General features: G+C 39.8%; 1 protein-coding gene across 4 annotated transcripts in view; it reads left to right on the plus strand.

Annotated features, from left to right (window-relative positions):
• Positions 1-15,747, plus strand: part of NBAS (NBAS subunit of NRZ tethering complex) — a 406,503-nt gene that overhangs the window by 157,815 nt on the left and 232,941 nt on the right. For all 4 annotated transcript variants that reach the window (XR_012157919.2, XM_073335981.2, XM_073335983.2 and 1 more), the window contains exons 33-34: positions 11,303-11,416; positions 13,387-13,544. Coding sequence is in view for 3 of the 4 variants with exons in the window: in XM_073335981.2 (XP_073192082.2) it covers positions 11,303-11,416; positions 13,387-13,544 (272 nt within the window). In the remaining variant the exon portion in view is untranslated. The remainder of the gene's footprint in view (positions 1-11,302; positions 11,417-13,386; positions 13,545-15,747) is intronic.

The raw sequence follows: 15,747 nt of genomic DNA on the forward strand, positions 1-15,747 counted from the left end.
CTGTTTACAAGGGTATTGGTATGCATAGAACATATTTTCCCCAATCTTTGAATGTGAGGAGTGTGACCAGCATGTGTTCTGAAGTGGCTTACATAAAGTCTCATGCATCTTGTTAGCTTTCTTTATCACTAATGTCTGTATATTAATGCGAGAAGTATGGGGAGTAAGCAGAAAGAACTTGAAATGCTAGTAAATAAACACAACTATGACCTAGATGGCATCACAGAGACTACGTATCACTGGATAATACACATGACTGGAATATTGGTATAGAAGGAGGGACAGGCAGGGAAAAAAGGTAGGAGATGTTGCCTTATATATTAAAAATGTATGCACTTGGACTGAGGTTGAGACAGAAATAAGAGACAGACTTGTTGAAAGTCTCTGAGTAAGAATAAAAGGGGTAGAAATACAAGGGTGATGTCATGGTAGGGGTCTACTACAGACCACCAAACAAGAAAGAAGAGGTGGATGAGGTTTTTTTTTTTTAAACAACTAACAAAATCATCCAAAGCACAGGAGTTGGTGGTGATGGGGGACTTCAACTACTCAGATATCTGTTGGCAAAATAACACAGCAGGGTACAGATTATCTAACAAGTTCTTGGAATGCTATAGAGACAATTTTTTATTTCAGAAGGTGGACAAAGCTACTAGAGGGGAGGCTGTTCTAGGTTTGATTTTGACAAATAGGGAAGAACTGGTTGAGAATTTGAAAGAGGAAGGCAACTTGGGTTAAAGTGATCATGAAATGGTAGAGTTCACGATTCTAAGCAATGGTAGGAGGGAGAACAGCACAATAAAGACGAATTTCAAGAAGGCAGACTTGAGCAAACTCAGGGAGTTGGTAGGTAAAATCCCATGGGAAGCAAGTCTAAGGGGAAAAACAATTGAAGACAATTGGCAGTTTTTCAAAGAGACGTTATTAAGGGCAGAAGAGCAAACTATCCCATTGCATAGGAAAGATAGGAAGTATTGCAAGAGATGACGCAGGCTTAACGAGGAGATCTTCAATGATCTAAAATTCAAAAAAGAGTCCTACATAAAGTGGAAACTCGGTCAAACTACAAAGGATGAATATAAACAAATAACACAAGTATGCAGGGACAAAATTAGAAAAGCCAAGGCACAAAACGAGATCAAACTAGCTAGGGACATAAAAGGAAACAAGAAAACGTTCTACAACTAAATTAGAAGCAAGAGAAAGACCAAGGACAATAGGCTCATTATTCAATGAGGAGGGAAAGACAATAACAGAAAATGTGGAACTGGCAGAGGTGTTTAATGACTTCTTTGCTTTGGTTTTCACTAAGATGGTTGGTGGCGATGGGACATCTAAAATAGTGAATGCCAGTGAAAATGAGGTAGGATCAGAGTCTAAAATAGGGAAAGAACAAGTCAAAAATTACTTAGACAAGTTAGATGCCTTTAAATCACCAGGGTCTGATGAAATGCATCCTAGAATAATCAAGGAGTTGACTGAGGAGATATCTGAGCCAATATTTACAAGTGCAGTGAGGAGCAGGGGGCATTGCATGGTGTCAGGGAAAAGATTGTGGGCGACTGAGAGTTATGGCTGGATGAATCATAGAATATCAGGGTTGGAAGGGACCCCTGAAGGTCATCTAGTCCAACCCCCTACTCGAAGCAGGACCAATTCCCAGTTAAATTATCCCAGCCAGGGCTTTGTCAAGCCTGACCTTAAAAACCTCTAAGGAAGGAGATTCTACCACCTCCCTAGGTAACGCATTCCAGTGTTTCACCACCTTAGTGAAAAAGTTTTTCCTAATATCCAATCTAAACCTCCCCCACTGCAACTTGAGACCATTACTCCTCGTTCTGTCATCTGCTACCATTGAGAACAGTCTAGAGCCATCCTCTTTGGAACCCCCTTTCAGGTAGTTGAAAGCAGCTATCAAATCCCCCCTCATTCTTCTCTTCTGCAGGCTAAACAATCCCAGCTCCCTCAGCCTCTCCTCATAAGTCATGTGTTCTAGACCCCTAATCATTTTTGTTGCCCTTCGCTGGACTCTCTCCAATTTCTCCACATCCTTCTTGTAGTGTGGGGCCCAAAACTGGACACAGTACTCCAGATGAGGCCTCACCAATGTCGAATAGAGGGGAACGATCACGTCCCTCGATCTGCTCGCTATGCCCCTACTTATACATCCCAAAATGCCATTGGCCTTCTTGGCAACAAGGGCACACTGCTGACTCATATCCATCTTCTCGTCCACTGTCACCCCTAGGTCCTTTTCCGCAGAACTGCTGCCTAGCCTTTCGGTCCCTAGTCTGTAGCTGTGCATTGGATTCTTCCATCCTAAGTGCACTTATCCTTATTGAACCTCATCAGATTTCTTTTGGCCCAATCCTCCAATTTGTCTAGGTCCTTCTGTATCCTATCCCTCCCCTCCAGCGTATCTACCACTCCTCCCAGTTTAGTATCATCCTCAAATTTGCTGAGAGTGCAATCCACACCATCCTCCAGATCATTTATGAAGATATTGAACAAAACCAGCCCCAGGACCGACCCCTGGGGCACTCCACTTGATACCGGCTGCCAACTAGACATGGAGCCATTGATCACTACCCGTTGAGCCCGACAATCTAGCCAGCTTTCTACCCACCTTATAGTGCATTCATCCAGCCCATACTTCCTTAACTTGCTGACAAGAATACTGTGGGAGACAGTGTCAAAAGCTTTGCTAAAGTCAAGAAACAATACATCCACTGCTTTCCCTTCATCCACAGAACCAGTAATCTCATCATAAAAGGCGATTAGATTAGTCAGGCATGACCTTCCCTTGGTGAATCCATGCTGGCTGTTCCTGATCACCTTCCTCTCATGCAAGTGCTTCAGGATTGACTCTTTGAGGACCTGCTCCATGATTTTTCCAGGGACTGAGGTGAGGCTGACTGGCCTGTAGTTCCCAGGATCCTCCTTCTTCCCTTTTTTAAAGATTGGCACTACATTAGCCTTTTTCCAGTCGTCCGGGACTTCCCCGATTCGCCACGAGTTTTCAAAGATAATGGCCAATGGCTCTGCAATCACAGCCGCCAATTCCTTCAGCACATTCGGATGCAACTCGTCCGGCCCCATGGACTTGTGCACATCCAGCTTTTCTAAATAGTCCCTAACCACCTCTATCTCCACAGAGGGCTGGCCATCTCTTCCCCATTTTTTGATGCCCAGCGCAGCAGTCTGGGAGCTGACCTTGTTAGTGAAGACAGAGGCAAAAAAAGCATTGAGTACATTAGCTTTTTCCACATCCTCTGTCACTAGGTTGCCTCCCTCATTCAGTAAGGGGCCCACACTTTCCTTGGCTTTCTTCTTGTTGCCAACATACCTGAAGAAACTCTTCTTGTTACTCTTGACATCTCTCGCTAGCTGCAGCTCCAGGTGCGATTTGGCCCTCCTGATTTCATTCCTACATGCCCGAGCAATATTTTTATACTCTTCTCTGGTCATATGTCCAACCTTTCACTTCTTGTAAGCTTCTTTTTTATGTTTAAGATCCGCTATGATTTCACTATTAAGCCAAGCTGGTCGCCTGCCATATTTACTATTCTTTCGACTCATCGGGATGGTTTGTCCCTGTAACCTCAACAGGGATTCCTTGAAATACAGCCAGCTCTCCTGGACTCCTTTCCCCTTCAAGTTAGTCCCCCAGGGGATCCTGGCCATCCGTTCCCTGAAGGAGTCGAAGTCTGCTTTCCTGAAGTCCAGGGTCCGTATCCTGCTGCTTACCTTTCTTCCCTGCGTCAGGATCCTGAACTCAACCAACTCATGGTCACTGCCTCCCAGATTCCCATCCACTTTTGCTTCCCCCACTAATTCTTCCCGGTTTGTGAGCAGCAGGTCAAGAAAAGCGCCCCCCCTAGTTGGCTCCTCTAGCACTTGCACCAGGAAATTGTCCCCTACACTTTCCAAAAACTTCCTGGATTGTCTATGCGCCGCTGTATTGCTCTCCCAGCAGATATCGGGAAAATTAAAGTCACCCATGAGAATCAGGGCATGCGATCTAGTAGCTTCCGTGAGTTGCCGGAAGAAAGCCTCATCTACCTCATCCCCCTGGTCCGGTGGTCTATAGCAGACTCCCACCACTACATCACTCTTGTTGCACACACTTCTAAACTTAATCCAGAGACACTCAGGTTTTTCTACAGTTTCGTACCGGAGCTCTGAGCTGAGTATGCTCCCTTACATACAGTGCTACTCCCCCACCTTTTCTGCTCTGCCTGTCCTTCCTGAACAGTTTATAACCATCCATGACAGTACTCCAGTCATGGGAGTTATCCCACCAAGTCTCTGTTATTCCAGTCTCTGTAATTCTGTTATGAATTGCATTGTGGGTCCTAGGGGAAATAGAGAAGGGGTAACAGGAAGTACCGTCCTGCCTTTTCAGTTTGCTTAACAATAATGTCATATAATAAGTTAGGGTAACCTAACCTGTATGTATTTAAAATAATTGTATGCATATGACTATGAGAGCATATATGCATAGATGCACTCACACATATAAATAAGTAATAACCATTCCCTAGCTCATTCCAATAAATGATGTGTAGATAAAATTAAATCTCTCCCTCTCCCTCAAAAGGCAGGGTTACAGAACTTTTTTTTTTTTTTTTTAAGTATATCTCAGTTAAACTGGACAGACTGAGCATTGCTTTGTCTTATGTTTTGAGCTTATTGTGTTGCCCTTGTCCTTCCTCAAGAGGTCTTGGTGGTCAGGCTAATCATGTTGCTTTTTCTTTTGTCTACTCACTAACTTAAATGATAAGAGGAAGGAGAAGTACAACCAAAGGAATTTAGATAAAGATAAAAAAGAACATAGTGGATATTTCAGCCAATAGTGGGATACTTTGTGCATTAATAATTATTTTCCAAGCACACCAGGCATCTCTCAGTGATTTTAGAAATAAAATCTCACGTATCATAGTGGTAGTCACTCCCAATATAAATATGGAATTTCATGGAAATGAGTGTATTTCAAGAGGCTGTCTCACTGAGCAAAAGACTGTGCTTTAACAGTTGGTAACATTTTTTGTCTCTTGGCTGAATAAATGTACAGAACTGTGTGTTCCCATGTTGTCATTAATAAGTTCCACTTTGTAATAGCAACAAAACGCTTCAAGTGGATTATTTTTTATATAAAATCACTCTGCATTTGGCGATATACTTTTACTGCCACTGGAGGTTTACAGTATGCCAGTTTGGTTGGTATTATTGCAATAATGGAAATATTCTTTACAGTAGACCTCAGGTATGTTTTTTCTAGTGAATCCATGCCTACAATTAATACCTTAATTATTAATTAATCCACACTCATTCCTCATCGGCGTTGGAACTTGGTAACATGCTCCAAAACACAACACTTGATTTTAAGAAAAATCAGGACTAAGAACTTTTGTCTCTTGGGGAGCTACTCATTAGAAAGGAGCCTTAGTTGCAAAAAAAGACTTGAACAAGCTTTACGTTCTGTGCAGCAGAGGACAACAGTACGTGTTCGCAAGTATGAAGTATTCCGGTGCATTATATTTTGAGTTTAAACATTAGTGCTGTTTCAGATGGTTTTGTTATGCTATTTATACCTTTAAAGACTCAGAAAATTTGTTGGAATTTGGAAACTGTTATAAATTAAAAGGAGTACTTGTGGCACCTCTGAGACTAACAAATTTATTTGAGCATAAGCTTTCGTGAAGTGAGCTGTAGCTCACGAAAGCTTATGCTCAAATAAATTTGTTAGTCTCTGAGGTGCCACAAGTATTCCTGTTCTTTTTGTAGATACAGACTAACACGGCTGCTATTCTGAAACCTGTTATAAATTAAGATCTGGATGACTCGCAAAGAATGAGCTATTCACAGGATCGTATAAATTACCATAGTACATGAAACCCATGATCCATCTTGTCCAATCTCCTGTCAGGAACCAGCACAAAATGATTCAGAACAAGGTACAAGAAAATAGGCAGATGTAAAAAAATCTGCCTCCCTCCCAAGGTCTCATCCTAATCCCTAATAGTTAAAACAATGGTTTAAGGTTTAAATCTTGAGTTACTTTATATCCCTTTAGAATTTTTGTTAATATTATCTGTTGTAACTGGATATTATCCATACAAAATCTTGCTAAATTCTAGACCTTGATAACATCATGTGGCAATGAGTTCCACAGTCTGATTATTCAAAGTTTGGGTTTAAATCTGCCATTCACTAACTCTGACATGCCTCGATATTGCAGCATTGACTTGAATGAAAGTTGTCCTTGGATTGAGCTCTTGTGTTTTTTTAAAAAATATGATAGGGCAAAAGAGCTTTCGACAAATTCATTTAAATTTTACATGAGGAAGATGTTTTACATAATCACAACAGCTTTAAAAACAACTAAAATTTGCTCTTCAGCCAGGACCTCTCACCAAGTTTAAAGTCTGTTAATTTTTATGGTCAAATTAATAAACCCTTGCAAAACAGAGATTTCAATGGAAATACGGATGCAGCCTTAACTATAGTGTGTAAATAGAGCCTCTCATGAGCTTTAACAGTCAGTATAAAAAATATATGTATCAATTAGGTTGTAAAAGCAAGACACATAGGGCACTTTTGCATTTATCCTCTCTTTATTATTTTATTAGGTTGCAGTGTATCGTTAATATGATGAATAGTTACTATAGATCTTTGTAGCTATAACAATATTAACAATGTTATTAGTCTGCTTCAAGTTATGCATTGTAACCTAAAGAGCAGCTCATACATTCATATTATTTTAAGATATACTAAAAATCAAAACCTATTATTTAAATTTAAATTAAATTAAATTTAAACCTATTGTTTAAATTTTCAGCTTGAAATAAAATGTACTTGTTTTCGAAATTAATAGGTTTGCTTCTATGGTTCATTAAAATTTTAAATAGCATCTATGAACCAAAGCTTTTATTCTGCAGTAGGGTAAATTGCATGTGCTCTCTATGTTCCACCATTAAAAGAGAATGATTTGGGGAAGGACAGACGCTAAGCCAGGGGTGGCATAAGATTCTCTGTACTGGGGTGTGGCAATGTTATGGGAACACGGAACTCCAAGAGTAGCAATCCACTGTGGAGTATGTTTTTAGAGAACAAGAGTTATAGGCAAGTCATGTACTCCTCAAATTTCCTTTGAGCACTCTTATGGTCTTTCATCAGGTATCTTAAATCAATTAGTAAATCCTAATTAGGCTCACACCACCGCCTCAATAAAATAGGTAGGTAAGGAATATATCCGTTTCACAGGTGGCCAAAGTAAGGGAGTCATGGTGGGTTTTACAAGGTGTTACTAATAAATTAGTGGCAGACTTTGGAATTGGAACCAGAGTCCTCATTCCCAGTAAAAATCAGAACACAAATAATCTATTTTAGGTAATTATTTAGCCTTAAATTGGTGTATTTGATTGCACACTGGAACAAAAAAGATTCAAAATACAAATCAGTCTTAGATAGTTGCTTTTAATTGCTGTTTGTTTACTGTTACTGAATGTTGTAAAAGCCTGTCTAGACTTTGTTTTGTGCTGTCACATGTTACAGGAGTTGCTTGATGAGACGTTAATTTAAAAAAAATCCATTTAGTTTCTCATTAAGTTGACAGTAAAGTTTTTGGAAAAATGTAATTAATTTTAGGAATGGGTAAACTTTTCTAATTAAAAAATGTTTTGAACTCTTATCCAGAAGTCATACCTATTTTTGAAGATTACCAAGTTCCTCAACTTTCTCATGCTGTTGCCCTTTCCAATTTCAGCCAAAAGAATATATATCAAAATAAGCGCACAGGTGTTCTTGCTGTATATGAAAGAGGCACTGTTGTCTAATTGTCTGAGCATAGGACTTGTGACTATTTTATTGAGGAACACCTGAGATCTAAATCCAGGTCTGACATTCTGGGAATTTGGGATGGTGTGTGCCTCAGTTTCCCTCATCAGAAGATGATTCTGGCCAACTTAGCCAAAATTAACTTTCGGCACTGGAATTATCCTTTATTAGTTGTAATTCATATTTTCTTGCTTGCTGGATGACCCAGGCTGCCTGAAATGGAGATGTTTTCTTTATATTTCTTAAGCACTGGTAGTTTTCTTCCTTACCACGACATCTGTCCGTTATTATGACAATTTGCCTCGAGATAAGATGAGATGCATGACATCCTTTAAGGATTCTGTAAATGCTTCTCAGTGGATTGACCCTCAGTAGTCATGAAGTCAGAGCATACAAGTCCTTATACTAGGGAGTAGTCCTGAGGAGGTTTGTAAACTCATGCTGTTTATACAGGCTGTGCTATAGAAATAATAAGTAATAAAACATTTCCAGTTCCTGAATTTTAAATGTCTTTTCTATTCAATCTGTTGGATGTCAAACAATACTAACAGATAGGAATCATAGAGTAAAATAAGACACTCATTTTATGATGGCGTTTATCTTACCAACAGTTTTAAAGAAAAATCTTGAATGTCTCATGTCAATATCACAAGGGATGGGGGACTGTGGAGCTAGATGTTTAAAGCTGCTTCATTTCTTTAAGACTTAATGTTAACTCCCAAATCAGGAACCGCGAAGCAGTGGCAGTGAGTTTCTAGGTCTAAATGGAAGAATAAGAGAAGATACGAGAAATCCTGCAGGGGGTAGGATTTTAATTGGCTTCCCTGAGTCAACAAAAGCCACATGAAAAACGTTCTAGCTGTGCATTGCTGGGGATTTGCTAGTCATGTTGGAGTTGCAATCCTTTGATATAACGGTGTGCATCAAGATAATGGGAGTTTAAATAGGAGGCATATTGATATAGGGTACTAACTATTGTAAGAGACTAGAGAGAGGATGATGATAATGTACACTTGCACTCTTGTAAAACACGCAGACGGAGAGCCTATTGCTTGAAAATAAATTAGCCAACCATCCCCCTCTCCCCCCCCAAAAAAAACCCTCTAAGCCATAAGACCACTCAAGATCAATTAAGAAAAGAACAGCTTCAATTGTGTCCCTACTGATTTTAGATACTAATAAATTGCAGTTGATTATTGGTCACGGTGATTTCTGAATAACAGCAAAGATCCATTTACTGCACTTTTGTTACCCCTTCCTTGTGTCTGATGCTGACACACAAATCTCCCAATATAAGTATAATACATTGGAAAGCTACCAAGGGTATGGGGCAGGCACTGGATTCCTGGCAGGTATCTAGGAACATTTCACCTCTAAGACACTGGTTCAAATTTATCCTAGGTAAAAAATGACTAAAAGTTGTTTCCATTTAATTGCTGGGCAGTGGCCTGGATGAGAGGAGTTTCATAGCAGTCCGCTCCCAGTGGGCAAAAGTTCACATCACAAAAAACATGGTGGTGTCTAATTGGCAACACTGTATAGCAGTCTGTCTTAGTGGAGAGGCTAAGGAATGAATGAATATGGAGGTCCAGACCCCAGAGGTGGTCCCTCTGCATCCGGAGCCAGAGGCATCTTGGTTGGACAGCTCTGTAAATAAAGTTAGAGTTTTTTGCCAGAAGGGACCACCAGATCATCTGGTCTGACCTCCTGTATATCATAGGCCACCAACCCTACCTCCCATGTATGCACTAAAATTATTGTTTTACTATTTCTTTAGGGTTGTCAGTCTAGCATAATCAGTACATTTATCTTTATGGGCGTGATTAAAAATAAATAAAAAAGATTAGACAAGCAATGTGGTTTACCTCTGTTGTTGGAGCCACAGAGTGGAGGGGAAAAAATAACCATGGACTTCTTAGTTGTTTTTATAGTCTTAAGTCTACAAGTTAGATAAATTTAACTTTTTAAAATATTTGAAGTTGAATTACTCCAGGACAGGTATGTTAACATAAAGAAGAGGAGTACTTGTGGCACCTTAGAGACTGACCAATTTATTTGAGCATGAGCTTTCGTGAGTTTCGTTTGGTTAGTCTCTAAGGTGCCACAAGTACTCCTTTTCTTTTTGCGAATACAGACTAACACGGCTGTTACTCTGAAACCTGTCTGTATGTTAACATAGTGTCTCATAATCTGACCTCCTTTCAGATAGCTGCATCAGTGCTGCATCCTTAAAATCCTCTGATAGCTGGTGAGAAGAAGTAAAGATTGACTCGCATTGAAAGAAGCCCTTTTTTTTTTTCTGATCAGTCCATCCCTATAGATCTTGCATATGTTTAAAATATATAGATCTAGATCTTACTTGTGTGTGAGACTGACTGCACTTTCATATACAGTTATGGACATATGCTGTGTTCATTACAACTTGCCAAGCGAGATGAGAAATAGAGGGACAAAAAAAATAGTGGAAGGAGGGAAGATTATATGCATGGAATATAACTGTGGTTTGGAAAAGGAGATTAGGACTCCTCATATTCCTGATTTCCTTTCCTTTTCATGCTCACCTAGAACATAGAGGCAAATTTTTACCAGAACATTTGCATGTGGAATGGGTTTTATCTCCAGGACAAGATTTTATAGACACATTGCTTTCCCTCCTTCCCCCCAAAGTCAAATTCTGTTAATCCTACACTGTCCATGTTTTATTTTACATTTATCGGGTTGCACGGGAACATGCACAGTCATCTCTTGTTGCCTAGGGGTGAACAATTGAACAAACTGCTGGACTCAAAGACTTCAGTGAAAAGTTAAACCTGTGCAAGTCGTTAATGGAGACAAGAGTTCAGTGACAACACTGCAACCAATTAGAAGTCCAGGCCATAAAGAATGAATTAGAGGTTTTATTCCTTTTGGAGCCCTAAGGGATCCTACAGGTGTTAACATTAAAATGATACAGAGAAAAATCAGTCATGCTGTATTGGACACACAGATATAGGCCCTAACATACCTAAAAATTAACATGGAAGCACATAGCAGCTCCCTTTGAAAATAAATGCATATTTAGAGACTTACTTGGTGATTTAAAGAGCCTAATTTTAAGCCCCTATTTTTGAAGACCTTTTGTAACGCATACAATGGAAATTAACTAGACAGTATTTATTTTTTTCAACAAGTGTTTTCCACCTTGTGATGGAAATACTTACTGATGTGAGTTCTTCTGGCAATATATGAACACATGGTTTGGGCACACAATTACCTGTTTCACTAATTAAGTAAGTTATGTCTTGGTTTCATCAGGAAGAGGTAGATCTATATTGAATATTTGTAGCATCCAAACCATCAACAGCTTTGAAAGAGAGCCATTTTCATCCACAATATACAGAAACATTCTTGTGAAATACTGTGCTAATAATTGACTATTGACCTTTGAAATAATTGGTAACAACTTTTCTGACTCTTCTTACAGGAGATGACCAGACTGAGAGAAAAGGCCAGGTTTTGATCCTTTTAGTGGAACAAGCTCTCCATTTCCAGGACTACAAAGCTGCTAGTATGCACTGCCAAGAGCTTAGAGCCACAGGTGAAGTTTACCACTTAAAAAAAAAAAAAAAAAAAAAGTCCTCTCCTGAATTTTCTGACATTATGTAAAATCTGTGACTCCAGACTGACTAACTTAATTGGTAGGTCAATCCCATTTTGTTTGTAGAAATTAGAATATAGTTACTTAGAATATAGCAAGTGTAGAATACTTTTTTACTTATATAAATGTTCTGTAGTCCATGTGATTTAAGCAACAGTGACCTCTGGAAGAACGCAGGTTTTCAGTTTGATTAATTCTGTGCGAACTGTCTGCGGGAATTATGTATTTTAGTTCAGATATCCTTTATTTTCATCGCACTGTCTCATAAGTCTGTCCCAGCAGGGATTTAGTTGTAATTGTTTCCACAGTGGTTTATTTCCAAATTGTTCATGTGGAGGGAGGAGAGAAGAAATTTTTTTCATTTATCTCATATGAATCCCCATGTGTGATAAAGTTGAAAACTTGTTCATTAATGAATATTCATTGAAATACTATTAAAATCCAAAGACCCCTATAGATCCTAGTGGTAAATGCATTAATTTCCATTTTGTGAAGACCTTCTGGACCCATTCATTCTTTAATCCTTTTCTATGTAAATTCTCCGTCAAAACATGAGCACATTACTTTATGAAGCTGTGCTAGGATCTGGTTTCAACCTAAAAAAGTTAAATCAATTTAGAAACTTCACGGTGTAATGAAAGACCAATTTATCATATCAAGTGATTGGTTGACTTGTAGAAGTAATTAAATAGTGAGGAATGTAGTTATTAGTTATACAGTTGCTCAGGGGTCCTGTTGTATTACTCTGAGAATGTTAGGGACTATATTCATAAGGGGAACTTAAGTGTTGCAATGCTCAGCGTTGCAACACCTAACTTTTAGGCATCTGGCTGTCTTGTGGAATTCACACCCCCAAGTTAGGCACCCAGGCTCCTTCTACAATGTGTGGGTAGAGTTAACCTCTTAAAAAAAGGATTCACAGAAGCCAGCACCCTAACAGGGAGCCAACCTCCGCCCTTAATTTAGTGGAGTTAGGTGCTGAACTCCAGGCTGGAAGCTAGTGCTTCCCTCTGCTCAGGATTCATAGTTGTGAACTTTACTTAAAATCAGTTAAGTGTGTGTTTGGTGATGGGGGAGGTTGACATGTCCCCATAATCTCTCCTACAATGCAAAAAGTGGATCCCAATTATATGTGCTGTTTGTACATATTTGCAAACATTTAAACAATGTTCTGTGTTTCCCATATGATCTGGGGCCACTAGACTCTCAGCCACTGGAAGTGATTGTGTGCGCTTTGGAGAAGTGTGGTTCCTCTTCTGGTTCTCCCACCCATATCCCATCCATCCAGAGGATAGCTAGTAAAAATGATGGGGCTTCACATTTCTCTTTGTCTGCCCAATCCTATTTTAATTCTTGCAAGTCTAATATGGTTTATGGGTGGGGGAAGGTATAAGTGGTGATCGGGGCATTGAATAACAGAAGATAATCTGCTCCTGTGCTTTTCCCCTCTATTTCCCCATGGCCCTAACACAGAAGAGTTAAATTATTTTATTTTAAAAGACAACACTGATCTTTTACATCAGCAGGTCTATTCTAAAAATGTTCAGTTTATTCTGAAGCAGTCTGATCTGATTTTTCTTAACATGGTGTCACTAAGCACAAATACATATGTATGGACACACACACATGACTATGCACCATATTGGTACCTAGAGTATATATAATGTTAGGTAGCTGAATTCCAAGATTTTTTGCTTACTGCTAAGTGTCTCTCTCTCTTCCCCCACCCCCCTCTCCTCTCATGAAATGTTGAGAATTTAACAAGAGAAGCTATACTCTTATCTGATTTATTGATGATGATGTAACCTTTGGCCATTGGAAAAAGTTTATTTCTTTTCTCACCCTCCCCCCCCAATTAAATTATTGATTTTATGTGACTTTGCTTGGCAAACTTTTTGTTACCTTTGCAGGCTATTCTAAAAGTTGGGAGGTATGCAGCCAATTAGGGCAATCAGAAGGCTACCAAGACTTGGGTATTCGGCAGGAGCTCATGGCTTTTGCTCTGACACATTGCCCTCCAGGTGCCATAGAGTCACTGCTGGCAGCAAACAGTTCTTTGCAGACTCAGGTAGGATCCTTTTCTGTAAAATTTTCCTACATAAACTGTGAATACTTATTTTCTGAAATAAGAGGTAACTATTTTGTGTTTTTTCCCCCAAGCTTCCGACAATGTGTCATCAATTTTCCGTATTTTTCTACCTTACATTTTATGTCTGAACAGTTAAATATTGCATTTATAATACATTTTCTATAATCAATAGATAACTATATCAAATAAGAATGCAGTTCCTTTTCTGTTATAACTAGTACTGGATGGGTGCTATATCGCCTTCTATGATGAGATTACTGGTTCTGTGGATGAAGGGAAAGCAGTGGATGTATTGTATCTTGACTTTAGCAAAGCTTTTGACACGGTCTCCCACAGTATTCTTGTCAGCAAGTTAAAGAAGTATGGGCTGGATGAATGCACTATAAGGTGGGTAGAAAGCTGGCTAGATTGTCGGGCTCAACGGGTAGTGATCAATGGCTCCATGTCTGGTTGGCAGCCGGTGTCAAGTGGAGTGCCCCAGGGGTCAGTCCTGGGGCCGTTTTTGTTCAATATCTTCATAAATGATCTGGAGGATGGTGTGGATTGCACTCTCAGCAAATTTGCGGATGATACTAAACTGGGAGGAGTGGTAGATACGCTGGAGGGCAGGGATAGGATACAGAGGGACCTAGACAAATTGGAGGATTGGGCCAAAAGAAATCTGATGAGGTTCAATAAGGATAAGTGCAGGGTCCTGCACTTAGGACGGAAGAACCCAGTGCACCGCTACAGACTAGGGACCGAATGGCTAGGCAGCAGTTCTGCGGAAAAGGACCTAGGGGTGACAGTGGACGAGAAGCTGGATATGAGTCAGCAGTGTGTCCTTGTTGCCAAGAAGGCCAATGGCATTTTGGGATGTATAAGTAGGGGCATAGCGAGCAGATCGAGGGATGTGATCGTCCCCCTCTATTCGACATTGGTGAGGCCTCATCTGGAGTACTGTGTCCAGTTTTGGGCCCCACACTACAAGAAGGATATGGATAAATTGGAGAGAGTCCAGCGAAGGGCAACAAAAATTATTAGGGGTCTGGAACACATGAGTTATGAGGAGAGGCTGAGGGAACTGGGATTGTTTAGTCTGCAGAAGAGAAGAATGAGGGGGGATTTGATAGCTGCTTTCAACTACCTGAGAGGTAGTTCCAGAGAGGATGGTTCTAGACTATTCTCAGTGGTGGAAGAGGACAGGACAAGGAGTAATGGTCTCAAGTTGCAGTGGGGGAGGTTTAGGTTGGATATTAGGAAAAACTTTTTCACTAGGAGGGTGGTGAAACACTGGAATGCGTTGCCTAGGGAGGTGGTGGAATCTCCTTCCTTAGAAGTTTTTAAGGTCAGGCTTGACAAAGCCTTGGCTGGGATGATTTAATTGGGATGGGTCCTGCTTTTGAGCAGGGGGTTGGACTAGATGACCTCCTGAGGTCCCTTCCAACCCTGATATTCTATGATTCTATAGCCTCAGAGGTTTCTAAAATGCAGCAGTCTGGCATATTGTTGACAGAATACTCTGTTCCAATTCTGTAATCCATTTGATTGGGATGTACAAATGCTTAATTCTTTTCTATCAGTTCTTCTGCTTTTATCAGGATTTTGTGCATTGTACACAGCCTCATCTGTACACAGTCTCTTTAAATGTTCACTGCCTGTTCCAGTGTTTTCTGCAGATTCTGCCAAACATAGGGTGAAATCCTGGCTCAATTGAAATAAATGACAAAATTCCCATTGACTTCAGTGAGGCCATGATTTCATCCATAAAGGTTTTAATTATTTATAATGAGGACTTAAGTCCTGATCTTGCTATTATCTCTTCACAGGATCAGGGCCCTAAATATCAAATTCATTATGCATGTAAAATCTGTAACAATCAGATATCTCATTATATATATTTGAGAAGATTAGCATAAATGCTGTGGTGCAGTGGTTGAGTGAGTCAAAAAGTCGCGTTTCCATTGAGGTTGACCCTAGTTTTGCCCATGTGTACAAAGTTTTTCTGAATTGTTACATAGAGGGTGCATTAGGGGAAATTGAATTTGTACTCTGAAAAGTAACTCTGTATAAATTTCAGAGTAACAGCCGTGTTAGTCTGTATTCGCAAAAAGAAAAGGTATACTTGTGGCACCTTAGAGACTAACCAATTTTTTTGAGCATAAGCTTTCGTGAGCTACAGCTCACTTCATCGGATGCATAC

The sequence above is a fragment of the Lepidochelys kempii genome, chromosome 3, assembly GCF_965140285.1.
Source record: "Lepidochelys kempii isolate rLepKem1 chromosome 3, rLepKem1.hap1, whole genome shotgun sequence".
Taxonomy (NCBI): domain Eukaryota; kingdom Metazoa; phylum Chordata; order Testudines; family Cheloniidae; genus Lepidochelys; species Lepidochelys kempii.